Below are 24949 nucleotides of genomic sequence, written 5' to 3'. Positions count from 1 at the left end.
TAAAAAAAATGTTTTAAATCATTCTCCTTCCTTAGACTTTGAATTGTTATTAATTGTCAAAGACTTTAATTGAGTGTTACTAGAAAAAGAAGTAGTAATTCAGTTACTAAAGAAAGAGTGTTGGGACGCCTGGGTGGCTCAGTCGGTTAAGCCTCCGGCTTCGGCTCAGGTCAGATCTCACATTCGTGGGTTCGAGCCCTGCGTCAGGCTCTGTGCTGACAGCTAGCTCAGAGCCTGGAGCCTGCTTCCTGTTCTGTGTCTCCTTCTCTCTCTGACCCTCCCCCTCTCATGCTCTGTCTCTGTCTGTATCAAAAATAAATAATATAACATTAAAAAAAAAAAAAAAAGAATCCAGCCAGAACACCTCTGACTGGCTCTCTTAAAAAAAAAAAAAAAAAACAACAAGCGTGTTAGGGGTGCCTGGGTGTCTCAGTTGGTTGCGTATCGGCTCAGGTCATGATCTCACAAGTTTGTGGGTTCGAGTCCTGTGTCGGGCTCCGTGCTGACAACTCAGAGTCTGGAGCCTGCGCTTCGGATTGTATTTCCCTCTCTCTCTGCTCCTCCCCCACTCATGCTCTGTCTCTCTCGTTCTCTCAAAAATAAAAATAAACATAAAAAAGCAAGAGTGTCAATAGCTTACTAGTTAGTACTGTATAAAAAGAAAATTTTTTTAACTTGTCAGGGTTCCCTCATAGTATAATGCCTTTAATCTTACACAGCTAGTGACCATCGTATTTTACAGTGCATCTGTAGATATTTGAGAACCGCAAGCATATTTGATAACCATTACTTCAGTGACCAGTCATTAAAATATACTCCAGAGTAAGCAGTATTCATTTGTAGTACCTTTGAAAATGTCACCTTTTATTTTGCTTCTCTTAGAACTGAAGGACCTATAGTATAGACAGACTTCAGAGATACTGTGGGTTCAGTTCCAGACCACTGTAATAAAGCTTAATTTTGCAGTAAAGCAAGCCAAATGAAAGTTTTCCAGGGCATGTAAAAGTTATGTTTATACTATACTGCAGTTTACTAAGTGCACAGTAGCATTATGTCTTTAAAAAAATCCATGTACACACCTTATTTTAAAAGTATTTAAAAAAAATACAAGTAAAGCCTTGGATTGCAAGTAACTTGTTAGTGTTCTGCAAGACGAGCAAACATTTCTAATAAATTTTAACTTGATGAACAAGCAGTGTATTGTAATGAGTAGTACATGATGCCGAATGTCACATGATCACAATTTAGCCAATAGTTCTTCTCTCTCTCTCTCTCTCTCTCTCTCTCTCTCTCTCTTTCTCTCTCTCTCCCTTGCTGTGGCATTGTGGGTGACCATCTCCCATGCTCGGATGCTCTGTCTCAGGCCACAGTGTTTGGCAGAAATCGGTGATTTTTCAAAACATTGGAGGGTGCCCACACTGGCACTAGTGTATTTTTTTCACTTCAGAGTACCTATGGACAGTCCTTTGCTTTTCTGTACAAGAGTCAGCTTAGGAATGCTTTGCTTCATTCTAGGTCAGGCTGCCTGCAGATTTAGACCCTTTCCTCTGCCGCCTTATTGCCAGTTACGTCACATACAGTATGTGACGCGCGTATGAGCACTGTGCTGTAGACAGCATCTGTTAGTGATCACGAGAGTGGTCCTTCACCATAATCCTCCTCTCTCTTGTCTTCCTCCCACCAGCCATGGAGGCTTTCAAAGGTAAGTGTAGGTTCATTTACTTATTTTTCTTTATATTTTGTATTTTCTTTATTATTTTGTATTATATTACAATATAGTAATCATTTTTATATGAATATTTTTGGGTTATGGAACAAATCATTTAAGCTTCCATTATTTCTTAAGGAGAAATTCACTTTGATATATAAGTGCTTTGGAATACAAGCATGTTTTCCAGAAGGAATTATGCTTGCAAATCAAGGTTTTACTGTACTTTATTTCTGGGACATCTGGGTGGCTCAGTCAGTAGAGCATACGATCTTGATCTCAGGGTCATAAGGTCAAGCTGCATGCTGAATGTAGAGCTTACTTAAAAAAAAATACTTAATTACTAAAAAAACACAAACCATCATCTGAGCTTTCAGTGGGTTGTAATCTTTTTGCTGATAAGAGGGTCTTGCCTCGATGTTGATGGCTGCTGACTGGTCAGGGTGGTGGGTGCTGAAGGATGGGGTGGCCAGGGCAAGCTCTTAAATAAGACAATGATGTTTGCCATATCTGTTGATTCTTCCTTTCATCATAACATGTGATGCTGTTTGGTAATATATTTTACCCACAGTAGAACTCCTTTCAAAATTAGAGTCAATCTGGGTCCCCTGGGTGGCTCAGTGGGTTAAGTGTCCAACTCCGGCTTAGGTCATGATCTCACAGTTCATGTATTCAAGCCCTTCATCGGATTCAGCTGCCTGATGTCACATGGGTGCCTGAAGTTCCATCGGTGTCCTTTATAGCCGCTTTTCATCTCCCTCTTCCCCTTGTCCTCACAACCTCTGACTCTTTTGGCCCAGCTATTTTCCCCACACCTTCTCATCTCCATTCAGCTAACTCTTGCTTCCAGCTGGGCCTGCCCTTCCCACTGCCTCTACTGCATTCTAAGCTACTCTGCAAATCCTTAACCCAGCCCTGGAAAAACCCTTTCATCTTCCTTACCCAAAACTTTCCTGCTTAATATCATTTCTTACAACTCTCTTCTCAGTTCTAGAAGCATCTCCTGACCCTAGGGCATCCTTAAGAACTTATTGTCTTCAAAATGGGCAAAACACATGAACAGACAGTTTTCTAAAGAAGACATCCAGATAGCTAACAGACACATGAAAAAATGCTCAACAGCACTCATCATCAAGGAAATACAAATTAAAACCACAATGAGATACCACCTCACACCCGTCAGAATGGCTGACATTAACAACTCAGGCAACAACAGATGTTGGCGAGGATGCAGAGAAAGAGGATCTCTTTTGCACTGCTGGTGGGAATGCAAACTGGGGCAGTCACTCTGGAAAACAGTATGGAGGTTTCTCAAAAAGTTAAAAATAGAACTACCCTATGACCCAGCAATTGCGCTAGTAGGTATTTATCCAAGGGATACAGGTGTGCTGTTTCAAAGGGACCAATGCACCCCAATGTTTATAGCAGTCTTATCGCTATCAATAATGGCCAGAGTATGGAGAGAGCCCAGATGCCCATCGACAGATGAATGGATAAAGAAAATAGGGTGTGTGTGTGTATACACAATGTCAGCCAAAAAGAATGAAATCTTAACCATTTGCCAACTACATGGATGGCACTTAGAGGGTATTATGCTGAGTGAAATTAGAGGAAAACAAATATCCTATGACCTCACTCATATGTGGAATTTGAGATACAAAACAGATTAATATAAAGGAAGGGAAGCATAAATAATATAAAATCAAGGAAGGGGACAAAACATAAACTCTTAAATAGAACAAACTCAGGGTTACTGGAGGGGCTGAGGGTGGGGGGTGGGCTAAATGGGGAGGGGTACTAAGGAAGACACTTGTTGGGATGAGCACTGGGGATTACACATAGGGGATGAATCACTGGGATCTACGGCTGAAATCATTGCACTGGATTCTAACTAACTTAGATGTAAATTTTTCAAAAAAAATAATTAAAAAAAAGAACTTACTGTCTTCAAAACACAAACTTGAAGAGAAAGCAAAAAGACAGAATGTGTGTAACCAGTTTTCTTAGCCTGAGGCCTTTCATTCCACGGAGCTGGAAGCGGTCCTGCTGAGTAACTTCAGTTTCTCCCATCAGCACAGGCCGGCATATTGCAGGCTTGTCAACCTGCATTACCTCATGCCTGTCATATGGATAGCCTCAGTGACAGAAAAGCATATCAGAACCGCCCCAGTTTTTCCTAAAGAACTGTGGTGTTTAAATTTAAACATTGGTGGGGCGCCTGAGTGGCTCAGTTGGTTGAGCGTCTGACTTCGGCTCAGGTCATGATCTCACAGTTTGTGGGTTCGAGCCCCGCATCGGGCTCTGTGCTGACAGCTCGGAGCCTGGAACCTGCTTCAAATTCTGTGTCTCCCTCTCTCTCTGCCCCTCCCCTGATCACACTGTCTCTCTCTATGTCTCAAAAATAAATAAATGTTTAAAAAATTTTTAATTTAAACACTGGTTGGGGGGCATCATTTATATAAAGAATCTAGGTAGGGCGAGAGGCCACGAGACATTTTAAGAGCTTCAGCCATCACGCTGTTTAGAAATTCTCTTAATCCTCACAGCAGTTCTGTGAGTAATTCTCTCCCTTTTGCAGATATGGAAACTGAGACTTGTGTAAGTTAAGTAACTTGCTCCAAGTTGCCTAACTTGGACAGTTTCCTGTCAGGAAATGGGAAAGCTGAAACTTTATGTAGTTATATGTAGTTCCAGAGCTTCTGCTCTCTTCCATTGGTAAACCATGTTGCCTTTGGGAAGTTGGGGTAGCAGGGAACAAGAATTACAGTATTTGATTAGAATAGGAAGCAGGTATGTTTACTTTTGTGTCTAACAAACCAGCCACAGAATGTAACCAGTGTCAGGGCACCTGCGTGGTTTGTTCGATTGACTGTTGGCGACTCTTGATTTCAGCTCAGGTCATGATCTCACAGTTTGTGAGTTCCGGCCCCCATGTCGGGCTCTGCTCTGTGAGTGTGGAAAGCCTGCTTGGAATTCTTTCTCTCTCCCTCCTCTGTCTCTCTGTTCTTCCCACTCCCCACTTGTGCTCGCTCGCTCGCTCGCTCGCTCGCTCTCAAAATAAATAAATGTTAAATTTGCCAGGTGGTAAATAGCAGCCAAACCAGCATCTGGAAATCTCTGTGTTGTACTCTGGTGTGGTCCTGTCAACATCAACTAAATTCTCCTGTACGGTTTCTGGGCTGTGAGTGTGTGTAATCTGCCTGCTTTAAACTTATTCACAGTAATCGTTTTGTCTAGGCTGTTCCATCTGCTTGCTGTGTTTCAGAACCAACCCTGATTGTGTTCAGACTTCCTCCTAAGTCTGTTTCTTCCAATTTGCTCTCTGGATTCATGATGCAGAAATGCCATCCTCTTTCATTTCTGACTAAACGCTTTGTAATGATGGTTTTGCTTTGTTTTGTTTTGTTTTGTTTTTTGCCCTCTACCATTGTCTGCCTACTCCTGACCTGGCCTTTCCTTTCTGGATTTGTTTTCTTTCACTATAGCAACTGTGATCATAATTGCTTGCATTTATTGAGAGTTTTCCACACACATTGCAGAGTGCTTTATTTATGTCATGTCACTTAATCCTTACAATTGCATTGTACTGCTAAGTATGATTATGCCCATTTTACAGTATAGAAAATCGCGACACAGAGAGGTAAAGGCATTTGCCTGGTGTTAACACCTAGTGATCTGGAATTAAAATTTCAGTTGCCTCCAAAGCTCTTCCTCTTTTGGTGTATGTATATAAAATTTTAAAAACTTTAATACTTATTTATTTTTGAAAGAAACAGAGCATTAGCAAGGGAGGGGCAGAGAGAAAGGGAGGAGACACAGAATCCAAAGAAGCAAGAGCTGTCAGCACTCACGGACTGTGAGATCATGACCTGAGGCAAAGTCTGACACTCAGCCGACTGAGCCGCCCAGGCGCCCCCAGAGCTCATCCTCTTAAACATACGCTGTATTACATCCATGATGAAGGAGATGATGGTGACGATGATTACTACAATATGTTGAGCACCTGCTGGGTGCTGGGCAGTGCATTTACCTACCACCTTTTACCTCCCCATTTTACAGTGTGGAAACTGCTGTTACACATGCTCTGCTTTTAGGCTAATAAATAAGTGCCAGGGTTTGAAGGTTTTGAATATTTTTGCATTAACAGCATTCTTTCAGTATGTTTTTCCTTTTATTCTCTTTCCTGTTTTTTTTTTTAATTTATTTTTGAGAGAGAGAGAGAGACAGTGTGAGCAGAGGAGGGTCAGAGAGAGAGGGAGACAGAATGTGAAGCAGCCTCCAGGCTCTGAGGTATCAGCACAGAGCCCAACACGGGGCTCGAACCCACAAACCGTGAGATCATGACCTGAGCAGAAGTCAGATGCTTAACCTACTGAGCCACTCAGGCACCCCTCTTTTTTATTTGTTACCTTTGCTACTTTTTTTTCCCTATAACAAAAGCAGATTAAGGGGATAAAATAACAAGGGGAAAGGAGAAGATGCTAAGGAAAGGTGAAAGGAAAGTCCAGATGCTAGAAATTCTTCTGTGATCCTAGTTTGGAACACTAAGATTTGAATTAAAAGCTTTAGCAGTTTTCTTTGTTGTTTTTTTGTTTGTTTTGTTTTTAGCAGCTGTCATTTTTTGAAGGAATATTAGGGCTTTGGCACTTACAAACTTGGTGACATAAGTCACAGTATTTGACCTTACTAACCTTAGGTTCCTAATCTGATTATAGGTTAAACAATATGTTCATCACGATGCATCGTTAGCTGTGGCGATGATTAAATCCAAAAGCCAATGTCAGGCTCCTTAATGTAGTGCTCAGGAGTGTTGGTTTACCATGTTGCCTTCAGGTATTAGTGAAATAATCCAGAGTATGGGCTAAACACTGCAGTTTGTGTTAGGCATGGCTTTGTGCACTTGTGCACTTATAAAATTTAGTGTTAGCATACACAGGTATGTCTGTGAATAAAAATTTATCGAGCTGTATCCTTAATATTCATGTACTTTGGCTCTATGTAAGTTAGTGCTGTCATTAAAAAATCATGCACCGTCAGTTGGGGCATGTGGGTAGCTGAGGTTTCCATGTATTATATGCAACATGTGGAGTCATTTGTAATCCCTATCATTTTGTAATCCCCAAGGTCATTTGGTGGCTGTTGAGCTTGAGCAGGAAGAGAAATACTGTATAATATCTGCCAAGGATTTATTTCAAATTTACTGTTTTAGTAAGCAAAAATTTCAGAACTGTTTCTTTTTAGAGAAAGTATATTCAGTCCTAAACCACGTATGCAGATCTCATCCTGCTCAGGATCTGCCGCGTACAGGTAGGAAATACAACAGCTTTAGAGCAAGCCGTGAAATGTGAGAACAGTCAGTACTTTCCGGGCAAACCTGTCTTGAAGACATACCTTTGAGTCGACCTCTGCTCCCGTCAGTCTGCTATGCACAGCCGTGATGTTCCGTGTGTGTGATGACATCTACAAGTTCTGTGGTAGACTCTCCCATTCTTCTGTAGCTGTGAATCTGATGGGTTATCACCCAGCTCAGCGTCAGGAGAAGTGGGTGTGGCCGTTCGGGCCAGGGCCGCGGCAGCTAGAATGTGGTTGGCAGTCTCCTCCCCTTCCTGCACTTGAGCTCTTCACAGTGTGCGCTCTGGAATGACAGGCATTCCTGTGTGAAGAGAGCCAGTGTGAAGACATATTTGTAAGAACCACAAGTGCCCAGGCCGGGATACAGGGAACAGAAACCCCAGCAAATGAACTGACCTCATGCTCTTTCCTGACGTTTGGCGGTGACACTGAGAGAGGAATGCATGTCTCTTCTTTACGTGGATTTATCTCTTAAGTTTTCTTCAGTCCGGGACAGTTTGTTGTCGTGAGACGCATCAGACAATTTAATCATGGGGCAAGCTGACGTCTCCAGACCGGTAAATCCAGATGCAGTCGGTGAGTAATAGAAGGCAAAGAAATCTTGACAGAGGCAAAGCAGATGAAGATGTGAAATTGAATATTTTATAGGGAGTTGCCTGTGAGGATTTTGTTGTTTATAACTTTAGGATATGTACTAGTTGTGAAGCATGAATGAAACGTTGTTAAGTTGTTTTTCATTCACTTATATTAATTTGCCACTCATAGTTTTGTATTACTTGATCCCTTTGGAGTTTTTTTTAATATATAAATATTGCAAGGAAGCCATCTATTAATTTCTTGCCCTTGCAGAAGATAAGTACTGCAGGAACTCATATGTAGAATTCAGTGTTTACTAGCATCTCGCAGGACTTGGGATGTGTATGGCATAGAGCTAGAGCAGTTGATTTCTATAAATGGGACCATTTTCAAGAATGACATAATTTCTTAGACTCAGTTATGTATACATCCTCCAAATAAGTCTCAGGCTTTTCCCATTGTGCTGGTGTTTCCATTTCTCATAAGGCACTTCTTTGGTATAAATATTGCTCAAGTCAGTGCTTTACATTTGAAGTGCTTTTGTCTCAGAGATAGCTAGAGACCAAGCTGGTGATTGTAAGCATGGCTGAGTTTCAAGGCTTGTGAGTGAAGTAGAAGTCCATTGTCACTGAAGACTCATTTTCCCAACCGTGTGGGGTTTTGTATGAGATGAAGATAGAAAGGTGGGAAAAACAGTGTTAAGTGAAGATTTGTTAAAGTATTGAAAATGTAAGCAAAGTGGGTGAAAGCCTATGAATCATTTCTTGACATTACACTTAAAAAATGACTTATACCTTCTCTTTGGTTTAGAAAGTAGCAGAAAACATGTTCAGTCCTAGGCTGCTCTTTTTTCAGAAATACAAAATGTTGATGACTTTAAAGAAAAATTCAAAGTGTAGGAACATAGGTAACATTCCCATCTATCTCATGATCTAATATTATTTCGTTTCTGAAAGTGCGTTTCTCCCTGAGATCTTGTCATATAACGTTCCTACAAAGTATTTTCATGTTTTACTGAAACTGAAGCACATGGATCACAAAGTGAATCAGTAACAGATTTTAGGACCAAAGTCAGGACTTGACTCACTTTACCTTGACCATGGGCAATTTTTAAAATTTTCTTCTATTTTTAGTGAGATGTTTCATAAATAGAAAAAGGCATAGACAAAAATAAAAATATAAAGGATCCTTTGGGCCACTGCCCAGCTTAAGAAATGAAATTAAAAACAGAGATATCCCGCTCCACCCCTCTCTGTGCCTGTGCCCGCATTCTCTTGTGATGACATTTTGTTTCTTTGGTCCCAGAGGTAACCACTCTCCTGGATTTGGTAAATTACACTTTTGGGCCACTAACTTCTCCTGTAGGTCTTCATTAATAAGGATAAGGATCTAAACAATGTTAGGCATTTATCTATGAAATGGAAATGAATGGTATATGAAAAGCAAGAAATGGACAAGGAGGTATAACTTACTGATAGGATATAACTTACTTAGGAAGGATGGCCATCAAACATCTATATACAAAAAAATTTCATCTGTGTAAAGTTTGATATTTTTGTTTGATAAAAAGTGAGCCTCAAATTCCTCAATTTTTCTGTCTACCAGTAGTCCTAAAAGGAGAACTAGAAATCACTCAGGCATCTAAGATTTTTATGTTTTCTCTAGATTTCTTTCTTTCTTTTATTTATTTATTTATTTATTTATTTATTTATTTATTTTTATGAGAGCAAGTATGAGCAGGGCAGAGGGACAGAGGAAGAGGGAGAGAATCTCAAGCAGAGATCATAGGATAATGACCTGAGCCTAAATCAGGGGTCAGTTGTTCAACCAACTAAGCCACTCAGGCGCTGCTGTTCTCTCTAGATTTAATTTTTGGGTTTTATTTCCAAGATAATTCATAGGTGGCTATAAACTATTTTAATGGAGACTGTATTATATTTCTTGTAATTCAGGATTTATTCTATTTGAGTAAATCAGGGTCAGGTCATGAAGGGTCAACATTGACACCTTTGAGGACTACACATTGCTTTATTTTATTTTACTTTTTTAAGAATTCTTTTTTTAATGTATTTTCTTTATTAAAAAATTTTTAAGTTTATTTATTTTGCAAGAGAGAGAAAGAGCACAAGCAGGGAAGAGGCAGAGAGAAGGAGAGGCAGAATCCCAAGCAGGTTTCATGACATCAGCTCTAAGCAGGGGAGGGGCAGAGCGAAGGAGAAACAGGATCCCAAGCAGGCTCCGTATCATCAGTACAGAGCCCGATGTGAGGCTCGAACTCACAAACTGTGAGCCAAGATCAAGAGTCAGATACTTAACGCACTATGCCCCTGTTATATATATATATATATATATATTTTTTTTTTTAGAGGTAATACAAGCAGGGACAGGTGGGGGAAGTACGCAGAGAGAGAGAGAGAGAGAGAGAGAGAGAGAGAGAGAGACAGAGGATCCAAAGCGGGGTCTGCACTGACAGCAGAGAACCCAGTGTGGGGCTTGAACTCATGAACTGCAGGATCATGATCTGAGCCAACATCAGATCATCAGCTGACCACACAGGCACCCCAAGATTTATTTTATTAAATTTATTCTTTTGCACATTAAAAAAATTATATATTTTGAGAGAGACAGAGACAGTGTAAGTGAGGGAGGGGCAGAGAGAAGGGGAGACAGAGAATCCCAAACAGACTCCACACTGCCAGAGATCATGAATCTGTGAGATAATAACCTGAGCCAAAACCAAGAGTTGGACACTTAAACAACTGAGCCACATAGGTCCACCATGATTTATTTTATTTTTAGAGAGAGAACACATGCATGATCAGGGGAGTGAGACAGAGAGGTTTTTTTTTTTTTTGAAAGAGCGAGGATTTTAATCAGGCTCCATGCTCAGCATGGAGCTAGAGGCGGGGCTCAATTTCATGACCCTGGGATTATGACCTAAGTCAAAATCAGGAGTTGAATGCTCAAGCTATCCAGGCGTTCCACTACACCATTGCTTTAAAGGCTTTTACCAAACATAACTGTTTCTTCATGAAATTTAAGAGGCATTTCAGTGGATAGGTGTGTGGAACGTCTTACCAGATTCTTTGGAAGGATAAATGTACGAAGTAAATTAAGACTTAAATCATTTGTTGAAGTTCTAGGCCTGTAATATAGTACTTAGTTTTGAGCTTGTAATTGATAGTATTGGGGCACCTGGCTGGCTCAGTTGGTAGAGCATGTAGCTCTTGATCTTGGGGTCATGAGTTCAGTTGATGAGTTCAGGGGTAGAGTTTACTTTAAAAAATTAATAATGAAATTGATGGTTCTAAGTTGGGCAAGCTAAGTGAAACAAAATAAATTACTGAATATATTGAATATATTTTATTATTTTTAAGGCACTGTAAATGTTTTAGTGGACCCTGATAGGTATAAATCATGTCTATACCCTTGAGAAGTTCACTTTCTAGCCGAGAACTTAAATATTAAAAGAAAAAAATCCCAAGATATTTATAAATTTAAAATAACGCATATTCTTGGGGCACCTGGCTATCTCACTCGGTGGGACATGCAACTCTTGATCTTTGGGTTGTTGGTTTGAGCTCCATGTTGGATATAGAGATGACTTAAAAATAAAATCTTTAAATAAAAACAAAATAAAACAGATAAGATGTATTCCTTTCTCTTAATTGACCGTAGCTTATGTTGGATGTCCAGAGCTGTTAATTAAGAAGAGTCTGCTTTCAAATAAATAACCTTTGCATATGGAATCATATGCATATAGATAAGATGTTATGTCAGTATCCATCTAGAGTTTTACCGTAGGACCTCTCTAACATCTGGTGAATTAATCAATTATTTAAATCCAGAGTAGGAATTTATGCTGTACTGTCCATTTAAGGAAATAACCAATTATCTTCTGTAGTAAATATAAAATTTTTTTTTCTAAGTGAAGTATATCCATAGGAGGAACCTGTATATTTACTCAGAGAAAACGTTCAAGTAATAATACTTTGTGGTTCTTGATCAACATAAAAGCTGTTTCTGTCTTCACTAAAATCTTTCACTGTATATCATATGAAAGCAGCCAGCTAATTATTAGCACGTCCTTAAATTAGGCACAAGACCAAAAAATTGTAATAAGCTGTACTTACCATTTAGTCTGGAACTTTCTTCCTCTCCACCCCTCCATTCTTTATCTCTAGATGTATGTTCTTGTTTTTGTTTTTCCTTTTTGACCCTTCATATACCCTTCATTCAAAAATTAGCCTCTTTTTTTTAACTTTTCTTTTACATAGGAATATATTGCTTTAAAAGGTATTGTATTATAATATTTCCTTTTTCCTACATCCCTTTTCCATCACCTTTTGATTCATTTTGCTCTGAAATTCAGTTATGGGTTCTTAAGCACATGAATTTGGAGTAATTTGGGGCAAGGTGATATAGAAATATATGGCAAAGTCAGTATGGAGAATGTTGGATGAATAAAATTTAATGTAGGTATATAACAGTGTTAACATAGGAATAAATAATAGATGGGTTCATTAAAAATAAACTACTTCTAACACTTTGAAGAAAAACACTTGGCATTGTTTGGTAATGAGCGTTATCAGAGTCATACTTATCTCGTGTAACAGTGAGTGTTTTCCTCTGGGAAGGAAGGAGCACGCCCACTTCGCACATGGAGTCAGGAATGAGGGGGAACGCAGTAGTGTAGGAGTCTGTCGTGGACTCCTCATAATAAGAGTTTTCTGTTACCGAATATGCCTGCCAACCAAAAATTATTGACCCTTCTCTCTGCTCCAGTGGATTTTCTCAACAGGCCCTTGAAGGAAAACTTGGGAAAGTTTCAGCCTTTTTTCCATGAGAGAATATATATTTTCTGGCACCTCACTATAAAACCTTACTCTCAACTTGGAATTTTTATCAGAAAGTGTACACATCTTGATATAGTTATGGTCCCTAAACTATTTTACCAGAGTTGGAATCCCAGACCTACTGTACCTGCAGGTACAGAAAGAGACTTTCTCCGTATCTTCTCCAGTGCTTTGTCCAATCCTCTTTCCCGGAGGTCAGAACTTTGCAGTATTTCCCAGGGACGTTATGGGCCTGCTCTAGACAAAGCCTGCTTTGTTCACTAGTGGCAGCTTTTGCTTTCTGTAATTTTGTTGTAGTTTTCTAAAAACAGTTCTTTAACTCCAATAATAATCCTCTTTTGGAAGGCGGAAATGAGGAAGTGCAGTAGTGTAAGTAGTATAAATTAATGTTCTCCATTTAAAATGTTTTGATGCTGTTAAAATGCTTGTATAAACACAAGATCTATTTCAAACGCAATGAGCACTAAAAAAACCCCAGAACTATTCGATTATAAAAATGATTGATCACAATATATGTAAAGCAAGTCATACTCTGTATACTTTAAACAAAAAAAGGATATTGACACTTTTTTTTTTGAGAGATGGCGCAAGAAATTAAGGGCAGAGAGAGAGAGAGAGAGAGAGAGAATCCCATGAGGGGTGGGGAGGAGGGGGAGAGAGAAAACTAGGGCTCACCAGAAGCAGGGCTCATGCTCACTCAATGTAGGACTTGAACTCACAAACCGTGAAATCATGACTTGAGCTGAAGTCAAATGCCTAACTGACTGAGCCACCCAGGCGCCCATAATGGACACTTCTTAATAATGGAGTGTATATCTTGTTGCACAAAACTATAGATTTTAAATTTTGGACCAAAAGCTGGTTATTATAAAAGATTTATGGGTAAAATGGGAGAACTTTATACACTTCAAATCTAAACATTTTTAAACTTAATAAAGTGCAACAAGTAGAGCTGGAACCAATAATAAGACCTGATAATTTTGTTGCTTATTATAAACCAAGCCTAATGAAGGGGAGAAGGTAGTGAAGACTGTGTTGAAAACTACGTTTTCTATTGACTCCAGTTGCCTGTGCCTTATCTTACCTTCCAAATTGGGTAATTAAGAATTGGTTATAGGGGCGCCTGGGTGGCTCAGTCTGTTAAGCACCCGACTTAGGCTCAGGTCATGATCTCACAGTTTGTGGGTTTGAGCCCCACATCGGGATCCGTGCTGACAGCTCAGAGCCTGGAGCCTGCTTCGGATGCCTTGTCTCCCTCTCTCTCTGCCCCTCCCCTGCTCATGCTCTGACTCTGTCTCAGTCTCTCAAAAATGAATATACGTTTAAAAAAAAAAGGAATTAGTTATGGGGTGCCTGGGTGGCTCAGTGGGTTGAGCATCAGACTCTTGATTTTGCCTTAGGTCATGATCTCATGGTACATGAGTTCGAGCCCCACATCGGGCTCTGCACTGATAGTGCAGAGCTTGCTTGGGATTCTCTGTCTCCCTTTTTCTTTACCCTCCCCTGTGCTCTCTCTCTCTCAAAAATAAATAAATAAACATTAAAAATTTGGGTTTTAAATCAAGGGCATCTGAGTGGCTCAGTTGGAAGAGCATCCAAATCTTGATTTAGACTCAGGTCACCATCCCAGGGTTCTGGGATTGAGCCCTACGTTGGGCTCCATACTCAGCATGGAGCCTGCTTAAGATTCTCTCTCTCTGTCTCTCTCTCTCTCTCTGTCTCTCTCTCTCTCTGTCTCTCTGTCTGTCTCTCTCTCTCTCTCTGTCTGTCTCTCTCTCTCTCTCTCTCAGGGCACCTGGGTGACTCAGTTCCTTAAGTGTCTAACTCTTGATTTCGGCTCAGATCAATTTGTGAGATTGAGCCCCACTTCGGGCTCTGTGCTAACAGCACAGAGCCTGCTTGGGATTCTTTCTCTCCCTCTCTCTCTCTGTCTCTCTCTCTCTCTCTCTCTCTCTCTCTGCCCCTCCCCTGCTCACTCACTCTCTAAGGAAACAAATAAACATCTTTTTTTGCTTTAAAAAAAGATTCTCTCTCTGACCATCTCACCTGCTAGCGTTCTCTGTCTTAAAAAAAAAAAATTGGTTATAAATCAGTTTCTAAAATGAACATTATCATTGACCTATGTAACCCTGTTTTATTCTTATCTCTAGCAAGTAATGTAGGTATAATATGTAACTACTTATGTAATACTTAATGAATACCTTATCTGAAGGTGAAAAGTGTTAAGTAATGTTTAATAATATTATACATTTAGGGGTGCCTGGGTGGCTTAGTCAGTTGAGCCCAACTCTTGGTTTCGGCTCAGGTCATGATCACATGGTTTATGAAATTGAGCCTTGCATTGGGCTCTGTGCAGACCACATGAAGCCTGCTTGGAATTCTCTCTCTTTCCCTCTCTGTCTGCCCCTCCCCCCTTCAAAATAAATAAATAAACATTAAAAAGAAGAAGAAGAAGACTGTGAAGTATGACGTGCTACAACTTGAGTGAGGGAGCGCGTAGTTTAAATACCAGGGCATAGTGTCAGGGTACTCCTGAAACCAGAAATTCCAGACTAATTTGGTTGATTATCCTCCTCTCCCAACCTCTCCCGCCCACGAAAAACACCCAAGATCTCCAGCTCTGACATGCTATCCTTGTGGGCTGCGGCCATATAACTCAAAGAAAAAGGTGTTTTCTTTAGGACACACAATCATAAAACTATAGCCAGTGTTCTGGCAAACGAAAGGAAACTATCTTGTTTTGGCTCTCATGGAAAACAGAATGGAGCCATAAGGCCATTTTAAGTTCCATAACTGGTTTAAATAGTATCCAAGTGTGACTCCAAGCCTGTATTTCTTAAATTAATTTTTAAGGGATGATTTCTGGATTCTTGAATATACTTTTTTTGGTATGATTTTTTTCCTCTGTCAGTTTCACTTTCTTTCTGTTGTAGTTTTGTAAGCAGTGCAATTGAATTTTCTTCCTGTCAGACAAAAATTCATAGTAAGAAACCTGAATCAGTTTACCAGTTTTAATGGATCCACGAATGCTACAGAGAGTAGTGGCTTCATTAGATCTAGTGAGCTGCAGACATCACTGATTTACAGGTATGTTCTACAGCCGAAAAATTTACATCTGATGAATTTTGGTCATCATTAAATTTGTTCTGTAACTCCTTACAAGATTGTACTCATGGCAAACAGGTGGGTAGTATGCTTAAAAGAATATGGGAGTAGATGGGAAGCCTGGGTAGGTTGGGCATCCGACTTCGGCTCAAGTTATGACCTCAAGGCTCATGAATTCGAGCCCTGTATCGGGCTCTGTGCTGACAAAAGTCTGGAGCCTACTTCGGAATCTGTATCTCCCTCTCTCTCTGCCCCTGCCCTGCTTGCGCTCTGTTTCTCCTTTAAAATTAAATCAACATTGGGGCGCCTGGGTGGCTCAGTCGGTTAAGCACCAGACTTTGACTCAGGTCATGATCTTGCAGTTTGTGGGTTCAAGCCCCACATCGGGCTCTGTGCTGACAGCTCAGAGCCTGGAGCCTGCTTTGGATTCTGTGTCTCCCTCTCTCTCTGACCCTCCCCTGCTCACACACGCTCTCTCTCTCTCTCTCTCTCTCTCTCTCTCTCTCTCTCTGAAAAAAAATTAAACATTGAAAAAATTTTTAATAAAAAAAGTAAAATTAAATAAACATTACAAATTTTTAAAAAACAGGACATGGGAGTAGAAAGTATTGTTTGGGTAATCTAAGTCTACTCACTTTAACATGTATTACTACTACAAATACCAAGGTAATCTATTCTTGTGATTTCAGACTGATTTTCATGTGGGAAATAATGGATTTTTATAGGAACATATGTATAAGGAGAATTGTTTTCCTTTGTGTATCTATGTATATGCTGGATTCTTGATTTTGGCTCAGGTCATGATCTCGCAGTTCATGGGATCGAGTGTCTGGCTCTTCACTGTCAGCGTGGAGCCGAATTGGGATGCTCTCTCTCTCTCTTTTTCTCTGCCCCTCTCCTTGCCCTCTCTCTCAAAATAAATTAGTCTAGTTTGATAATTGTTGTCCTTTGGAGTGTTTAGTCCATTTATAAATAATGTGCTTTAAATTTTATTTATTTACTTATTTTTAGTGTTTTTATTTTATTTATTTATTTATTTTTATTATTTATTTAAAAAGCATTTTAAAAACACATTAAGGGGTTCCTGGGGGTCTCAGTTGGTTAAGCATTGTCTGGCTTTGACTCAGGTCATGATCTCGCAGTTCGTGAGTTCAAGCCCTGCGTCACGCTCTGTGCTGACAGCTCAGAACCTGGAACCTACTTTGGATTCTGTGTCTTCCTCTCTCTCTCTGCCCCTCAATGCTCATGCCCTGTCTCTCTCTGTTAAAAAAAATAGCTAAGGGTACCTGGGTGGCTCAGTCGGTTAAGCGTCTGACTTCAGCTCAGGTCATGATCTCATGGTTCGTGGGTTCGAGCCCCACATCGGGTCTGTGCTGACAGATAGCTCAGAGCCTGGAACCTTTCTTCAGATTCTGTGTCTCCCTCTCTCTCTCACCCTCCCTTGCTCACGTTGTCTCTGTCTCTCTCTCTCTCTCAAAAATAAATAAAAACACTAAAAATAAATAAATAAAAAATAAAGGCACATTATTTATAAATGGACTAAACACTCCAAAGGACAACAGTTGTCAAACTAGATAGACAAAACCAAGGCACAAGTGTCATTAGATTGACACAGGGAATTTCACAATGATAAAAGGGTAATTTAACAGAAAGATATAATAACTCCAAATTTGTATATACCCAAAAACATGGCTTTAAAGTATAGGGTCTCCTGGGTGGCTCAGTTATTTGAGCATCTGACTTTGGCTCAGGTCATGATCTCACAGGTTGTGAGGTCAAGCCCTGCATCAGGCTCTATGCTGTCAGAACAGAGCCTACTTCAGATCCTCTTTCCCCCGTGCTATGTCTGCCCTTCCCCTGCTTGCACTCTCAAAATAAATAAACATTTTAAAATATAAGTAAATAAAAATGTTATAAAACAAGGGTGCGTGGCTGGTTCAGTCAGAAGAGCATGTGACTCTCGACCTCGGGGTTGTGAGTTAGAATCCCACGTTAGGCATAGAGATTACTTGAAAATAAAATTGTATTATTTATTTTTTTTTTAAATGGTTTTTAAATGTTTATTTATCTTTGAGAGAGAGACTGTGTGTGAGCAGGGGAGAAGCAGAGAGAGAGGGAGACACAGAATCGAAGCAGGCTCCAGGTTTTAGGCTGTCAGCACAGAGCCCGATGCGGGGTTCAACTCACGAACCGTAAGGTCATGCCCTGAACCAAAGTCGGACGCTTAACCAACTAAGCCATCCAGGCGCCCCAAAAATAAGGAGCACCTGGGTGGCTCAGTTGGTTAAGCGTCCAACTTCAGCTCAGGTCATGATCTCACCACTTATGGATTCAGGCCCCACATCAGGCTCTGTGCTGACGGCTCAGAGCCTGGCGCCTGCTTCTGAGTCTGTGTGTCCCTCTCTGTCTGCCCCTCCCCTACTCACAATGTGTGTCTCATTCTCTCAAAAATAAATACACATTTTAAAAATGAATAAACAAATGAATGAATACACAATACCACAGTACCAGGTAGTCCCCCTCGTGCCACCCCTGGGGGTCCGTCCCAGGCACCGCTGGGGTAATTTTTGTCACAGGAGATGCTCTGATGTCTGTGGCAAGGAAGCCTCTAACAATATGGTTAGTGTTCAAACAATGAGATTCTCTTGCATGTCCTGGAAGGAATTAAATAGGAGTTGAGACAAGTAAATCTTGCACGTAGGAAGAAGAGGCAGTGTCCTCTCATCTCGATCTGTTGCACTTGGGTAACCAGGACCCTGTTTTGCTGTCACAGTAGAATAATGCATCCAGCAGTCACTGCTGCACTCTAAATATGACAGTTTTGTCAAGTCTGACTTTCATCGGCAGGTTTCCCTAAGACTCTAGCTTATCAACCAAAGAAGATTGGCTTTTGCAGTGTTTCTTAAAAAAAGTAATGCTTGTTGATTATTTTCTTTTATGAAAAATATCTACAGTATTAAAGGAAATCATTTTTAAGGCCTATGTTATGCCTGTTTATCCTCCCGAAAAAGAGCGTTATTTGCTTCAGATGTGAAATTGTGTACAGTAAACATGTTAACTTATTACATGTGGTAATACGGTGTGTGGTCCTTGATGTGTTTTGTAAAGGTTCCACTTTAATTTCAGGTTGGTTATTCCACGTGACTCTTTTTTTCTTCTCCTCTAGACTTCTCCAGAGAACCCTGGGACAGTAGGTGGAGTGCAAAGCTGTATTGTGTTGCCTTCCTGCTTTTTTTGTTGCTTTCCTGCTTTTATTTATTTATTTTTATTATTATTATTTTTGGCCCCGTCTTGGCTGCTCCTTTCTCTGCCTCTAAAGCTGACTAACTAAAGCCCTGCATGTGTGGTCAGTATGAGGGACTCGTGGCCATTTGTTTCAGTCCTACACATACACCGTATCAGTTATGTTTCTTGTCCTGTCCTTAAGATCAGGAGTGCCCCTAGAACAGTATTGTCAAAGGCAAACTGGAATCTCGTCTCTGCTTTCCAAAAAGATTTCATTAAAAAAAATTTTTTTAGGCTTATTTATTTATTTTGAGAGAGAGTGAAAGAGGAACAGAGCACGAGCAGGGGAGGGGCAGAGAGAGAGGGAGAGAGAATCCCAAGTAGGCCCGCGTTTTCAGTCTGGAGCCCACATGGGGCTTGACCCCTCAAACTGTGAAATCTTGACCTAAACTGAAATCAAGAGACGGATGCTTAGCCAACTGAGCCACCCAAGCGCCCCCAAAAAGACTTCCTTGTAAAGCATTCTCTCTGTAATGCTCCAGGCCCCTTCCAGTGTTCCAAACCTAGAGTCTTGTGAAGGAAGAAAATAATGTGAGAAACAGATACAAGTCAGGTGTTAACATTTACTGTGTTATCCCCCCTGAACTACTAATGTCCTGAGAGAGGAGGCCGAGGGGGAGCACTGTTCAGCAGAGGACGATGACTCACTCGCTGAAGATGGGACCCCCCTGCCTCAGTGACCCGGGAGGCAGTAATGGCAGCTGGGGAAGGCCTCCCCGCGCCTAGAGGAGGACAGTGGCAACAGCAACAGGCTGCACTGGGACAAGATCTCATGCATTTTGAGAAGACATCCACATTTGTGTGTGCGTGTGTGTGTGTGTGCGTGCGCACGCACCCCATAAGAGATTTTGAGCTGGTTGTGATCATCTCATTGAATTTTTGTCCTAAAATGACATCAGCTTGGTTTGGTTGTTTTTCCCTGTTAGTAATTTATCTGTTACAGATTTTGATGTTTGGTGTCCATGTGATGTCCAGGAATCTGTCTGCATGATTGTTTATCATTGCTCTGATCCTTTCCAACTACCACAGGAAGAGAGGGGAAGGGACCTTATAGAGATTATGCTGAAATAATAAATTGGCTGTTCCTCTCCCTTTGTGCCTTTCGTCGTATCACAGAAGAAGCAGGCCAGCCCACCACAGACCCAGGCATGGTCATGGACAGTGTGGAAGCAGGAGACACAACGCCTCCCACCAAAAGGAAGAGCAAGTTCTCAGGCTTTGGCAAAATCTTCAAGCCCTGGAAGTGGCGGAAAAAAAAAAGTAGTGATAAATTCAAAGAGACGTCAGAAGGTGAGATATTAAGATTTAAATATATGTTCTGAGTTGAAGAGTTTCTTATTTTAGAAGGACCTAACTTTTTCATTCTCTTCCCAAGCTACTATAACCCCCTATTTGAAGAGGGAGTTCAATCTTTTAGAAATAAAACCAAGTGGTCATTCAGTAAACCTTATATACTGTAGCCTCACCCCCAGATTGCTATTTTAATGGGCTTAAAGTTTATCAAGTTGTAGATGGGGCTCCTGAATGGTAGCAAATCTAAGATCCTTCTTTTTTTTTCTACTCTGACCACTTAAGAAAGGTCATTCATAAATACCTTATTATTGAAACGCCAATTTAAAAAGAAAGAGCTAAAATTATATCAGGATAATTCCTTTTGGAAATGCTTCTTTCCCAATAATACAGGATATGAAAGAAATGAAGTTTAAATTTGAAATTAGTCTTCCTATTCTTTCTTTCCAGAGAATAGAAAATTGAGCCACATTATTCTTTTACCTGTCAAGTTAGAATGCTTAACATTAACCTTTAACTGCCACGGTTCTGAGTGTTTCCCAACTTAATATTAGTTTTAGAGCGGAAAATATCGATGCGAAAACCAAGAGAAGAGCTGGTTAAAAGAGGGGTTCTGTTGGAAGACTCTGAGCAGGGTGAGTCTGTGAGTAAACGATGTGTGTGTGTCTCTGTACGCTTGGTGTCTGATCCTGACTAGGCCCTTGGACTTTCTCGGGGCGCCTGGGTGGCTCAGCCAGGTAAGCGTCCGGCTTCGGCTCAGGACATGATCTTGCGGTTCACGAGTTCGAGCCCCAAGTCGGGCTCTGTGCTGACAGCTAGCTCAGAGCCTGGGGCCTGCTTCAGATCCTGGGTCTCCCTCTCTCCCTGCCCCTCCCCTGCTCACACTCTGTCTCTCAAAATAAATAAACATTAAAAAACTTAAACACATTTTTTTTCTTTTCTTACTGCTATTGTTTGGAGAGAGGGGAGACTCTTTAAAACTGTCCATGCATCTGGAATAGTTTTTCAAATTTCTATAAAAAGAAAAAAAACAACTCAATAAAAGATCTAAAAACCACTGGGCAGTCCGCTAAAGAACACTTACACGTGGGGGAGTGGCTGGCTCAGTTGTTGGAGCGCCGCCTCCTGATCGCGGGGCCGTGAGTTCCGGCCCTACGTTGTGCGTAAAGATTACTTTAAAAAATTATTTTTAATAGTTTAGCATAATCTGTGAAACCCAGAGATAAGGAAACCTGTGTGCCAGCATGTCCAGAACTTGGTAAATACTCAACAAAAACATGTCTACATGAGTATCAGGAGACATACACAAATATGCTTGTAGCAGCAATATTTACTAACAATAGAACAAAGTTGGAAACCACCCAAATGTCCACTGATAATAAAATACAAAAACAACTTGTGGGGGCTCCTGGAAGGCTCAGTCGGTTAAGCATCTGACTTAAGCTCAGGTCATGATCTCGCACTTCATAAGTTCGAGCCTGCGTTGGGCTCTGTGCTGACAGCTCAGAGCCTGGAGCCTGCTTCCGACTCCGTCTCCCTCTCTCTGCTTCTTCCCTGCGCACGCTTGCTCACTTTCTCTCTCTTTCTCAAAAATAAGTATTAAAATTTTTTTTAATTAAAAAAAATCTTGTGATATACTTCTAAAATTAAATATCATACATCAGTGAAAACAGACTACACCTGCATGCTATAATATGATTCTCATAAGTAATATCAAGCAATTGAAGGCAGTCATGAAAGGACATGTTGTGTCATTTCTATAAAGTAAGGAAAAAACAGGCTACATTAAACGACAGTGTTTGGATATGCATGCTTCAGTGGTTAACTTAAAACAAAGAGGATTATCCCAAGAGTTAAAAGAGTGTTGCTTTGTTCAAGGAAGAGGGGAGGCATGTTCCTGGGAAGGAAGGGAGATTCAGCAGTCTGGAAACATCTCTTCCTGTCCTTAATGATCACACAAATGTCCTCATAATATTTCATTGAAATTTACATTTATGTTTTCTCTCTTAGTGTTGTACTTGACAATAAAAAACTAAACAGGAACAAGATATTTTGAGAGAATTCATTGTTGTGCTATCTATACTTGGTTTATTTAAGGAAGGTAAATATTTTTTGTGGGAATGAAAATATCTAGTGAAGGGAAAATATTAAACCGAGAGCAAGAATAACTGATTTTTTTTAAGGAATCTCCATTTAGGGGTATAAATATTAAAAGATTTCATTTCTTCTAATAATTACCTCCCATTTTCCTATACTAAAGGCTGTTTTCTCAGTGAGGGGTTAAAAACAAAAAAAGGCTATTCACCCTTCCTTCCAAAGTGTTTACCCTAATTGGCTATGACCTTTAACTCTGAAATTGAGTGGCTGGTGAAGGATCCTTGGAACCAACCTTCTCTGTGTTTCTGTATGTTCTTAGCTTCGTACCAGATGCAGTACTGTGTCACTTCCATTTGTTTCACCAGCTTTGTCTCCATGCCCATATTGCTGCCTTACTCTTCTGTTTGTCATAAAGATCAAGTTTTAGTATTTCAACACTCCTTACTGGTTTAATAATGTCAGGACTCCTCTAACATGTGCTTTTATGAACTAGCTTATTGGAGGATGTAAGATGACAGTACACGGGTTGTATTTCATTTCTCTTTACTAGAGTTCTTTTGAATGAGACAAAATCTGAAGGCCAAGTTTTAAAACTGTTTCATATCCTTGGGACAATGGGAGAAAGGAAGCAAACTAGTGGAATATTATACTTTTTAGGGTTTGAATTATGGTAATGTATTGCTTATTCACTGAATTTTTTAAAAAATATTTTTTAATGTTTATTTACTTTTGAGAGAGAGAGCGAGAGACAGAGTGTGAGTCTGCCCCTCCCCTGCCTGTCCTCTCTCTCTCTCTTTCTCTCTCCCCCCCCTTCAAAATGGATAAACAAACAATAAAAGAATATCCAACAGAGGAAAAGATGGTTTCTTCAACAAATAGTGTTGGGAAAACTGCACAGCTACATGCACAAGAATGAAACTAGACCACTTCCTCACACGATACACAAAAATAAATTCAAAATAGACTAAAGACCGAGGCGCCTGGGTAGCTCAGTTGGTTCAACATCTAGCTCTTGATTTCAGTTCAGGTCATGATCCCAGAGTTGTGGGACGAAGCCCCGCATCGGGCTCTGCAGTGAGTGTGGAGCCTACTTGGGCTTCTGTCTCCCACTCTGCCCCTCTCCCCACTGCTCATGTGCTCACTCTCTGTCTCTAAAATTTAAAAAAAATAATAATAAATTTTAAAAAATGGATTAAAGACCTAAATGTGAGACTTGTAACCAATAGATGAATGAATCAAGACAATGTGTGTACGCACACACACACACACACACACACACTGGAGTATTAGCCATTAAAAACATGAAATCTTGCCATTTGCAACAATATGAATGGATCTAAGGATATAATGATAACTGAAATAAGTTAGAGAAAGACATACTATATGATTTCACTAGTGTGGAGTTTAAGGAACAAAACAAAGGAACAAAGGAAAAACACACACACAAAAACAGACTCTTAAATATAGAGAACAAACTGGTGGTTGCCAGAGGGGACGTGGGGAATGGGGTCAGTGAAGTAGGTGATGGGGATTAAAGAATACATTTATCATGATGAGTTATGTGTACAGTTGTTGAGTCATTATATTGTACACACGAAACTAATGCTATATGTTAATTAACTTGAATTTAAAAATAAATTTAAAAAACATTTTTAATAACTTCTAGGGACGCCTGGATGGCTCAGTGGGATGAGCATCCTACTTTGGCTCAGGTCATTATCTCACAGTTCGTAAGTTCGAGCCCCACGTTGGACTCTGCTAGCAATACAGAGCCCACCTCACATCCTCTGTCCCCTTCTCTCTGCCCCTCCCTCACTTGCAGAGTACTCTCTCTATCTCTCAAAAATAAATAAACATTTAAGAAAATAAAAGATGGGTGCGTGGGTGGCTCAGTAGGTTAAGTATCTGACTTTGGCTTAGGTCATGATCTCCTGGTTTGTGAGTTCAAGTCCTGCTTGGGGTGAGCTCGAGCCCTGCTTCTCTCTCTCTCTCTCTACCTCTTGCTCACTTGCACGCTCTACTTAAATGAATGAATGAATGAATGAAAAAAAGAAAAATTTAAAGTGGACAATCCTAAATAAGTAAACTGAGAGATAACTGATCACTTTTTTAAAATTTAATTTATTTTTTTAATTTACATCCAAGATGGTTAGTATATAGTGCAACAATGATTTCAGGAGTAGATTCCTTAATGCCCTTCACTCATTTAGCTCGTTCCCTCTTCCACAACCTTCCAGTAACCCTCTGTTTGTTCTCCATATTTAAGAGTCTCTCACGTTTTGACCCCCTCCCTATTTTTATATTATTTTTGCTTCCCTTCCCTTATGTTTATGTTTTGTTTCTTAAAGTCCTCATATGAGTGAAGTCATTTGATATTTGTCTTTCTTCAGCTAATTTCTCTAAGCATAATACCCTCTAGTTCCATCCACATAGTTGCCAATGGCAAGATTTCTTTTTTTTTATTGCAGAGTAATACTCCATTGTGTGTGTGTGTGTGTGTGTGTGTGTGTGTGTGTATACACACACACACACACACACACACATACATATACGCTACACACACATACACAAAATGCTTTAATATTTTGTCCCTATCAATGAGTTTAAGTAAATCCAAGCAGAAACAAGTTTATCTCTACAGGATCACTGATACAGAGGTGCCTGGGTGGCTCAGTCACTT

The 24949-nt window shown here is 40.2% G+C and overlaps 1 protein-coding gene across 10 annotated transcripts in view; it reads left to right on the top strand.

The window, feature by feature from the left end:
- MED18 (mediator complex subunit 18) overlaps positions 1-24949 on the top strand; it is a 123224-nt gene that overhangs the window by 75897 nt on the left and 22378 nt on the right. For 4 of the 10 annotated variants that reach the window (XM_029949943.1, XM_029949942.1, XM_029949947.1 and 1 more), the window contains 3 exons: positions 18764-18787; positions 19999-20172; positions 20727-20807. In XM_029949943.1, coding sequence (XP_029805803.1) covers positions 18764-18787; positions 19999-20172; positions 20727-20807 — 279 coding nt within the window. Of the gene's footprint in view, positions 1-6920; positions 7637-15425; positions 15580-18763; positions 18792-19998; positions 20173-20726; positions 20808-24949 lie in introns of those variants that run through there. The other 6 variants (XM_029949944.1, XM_029949949.1, XM_029949950.1 and 3 more) reach the window with 5 other exon arrangements.

This window comes from Suricata suricatta, chromosome 8 (genome assembly GCF_006229205.1).
Source record: "Suricata suricatta isolate VVHF042 chromosome 8, meerkat_22Aug2017_6uvM2_HiC, whole genome shotgun sequence".
NCBI lineage: Eukaryota > Metazoa > Chordata > Mammalia > Carnivora > Herpestidae > Suricata > Suricata suricatta.
This window is presented reverse-complemented; position numbering and strand designations above follow the sequence as displayed.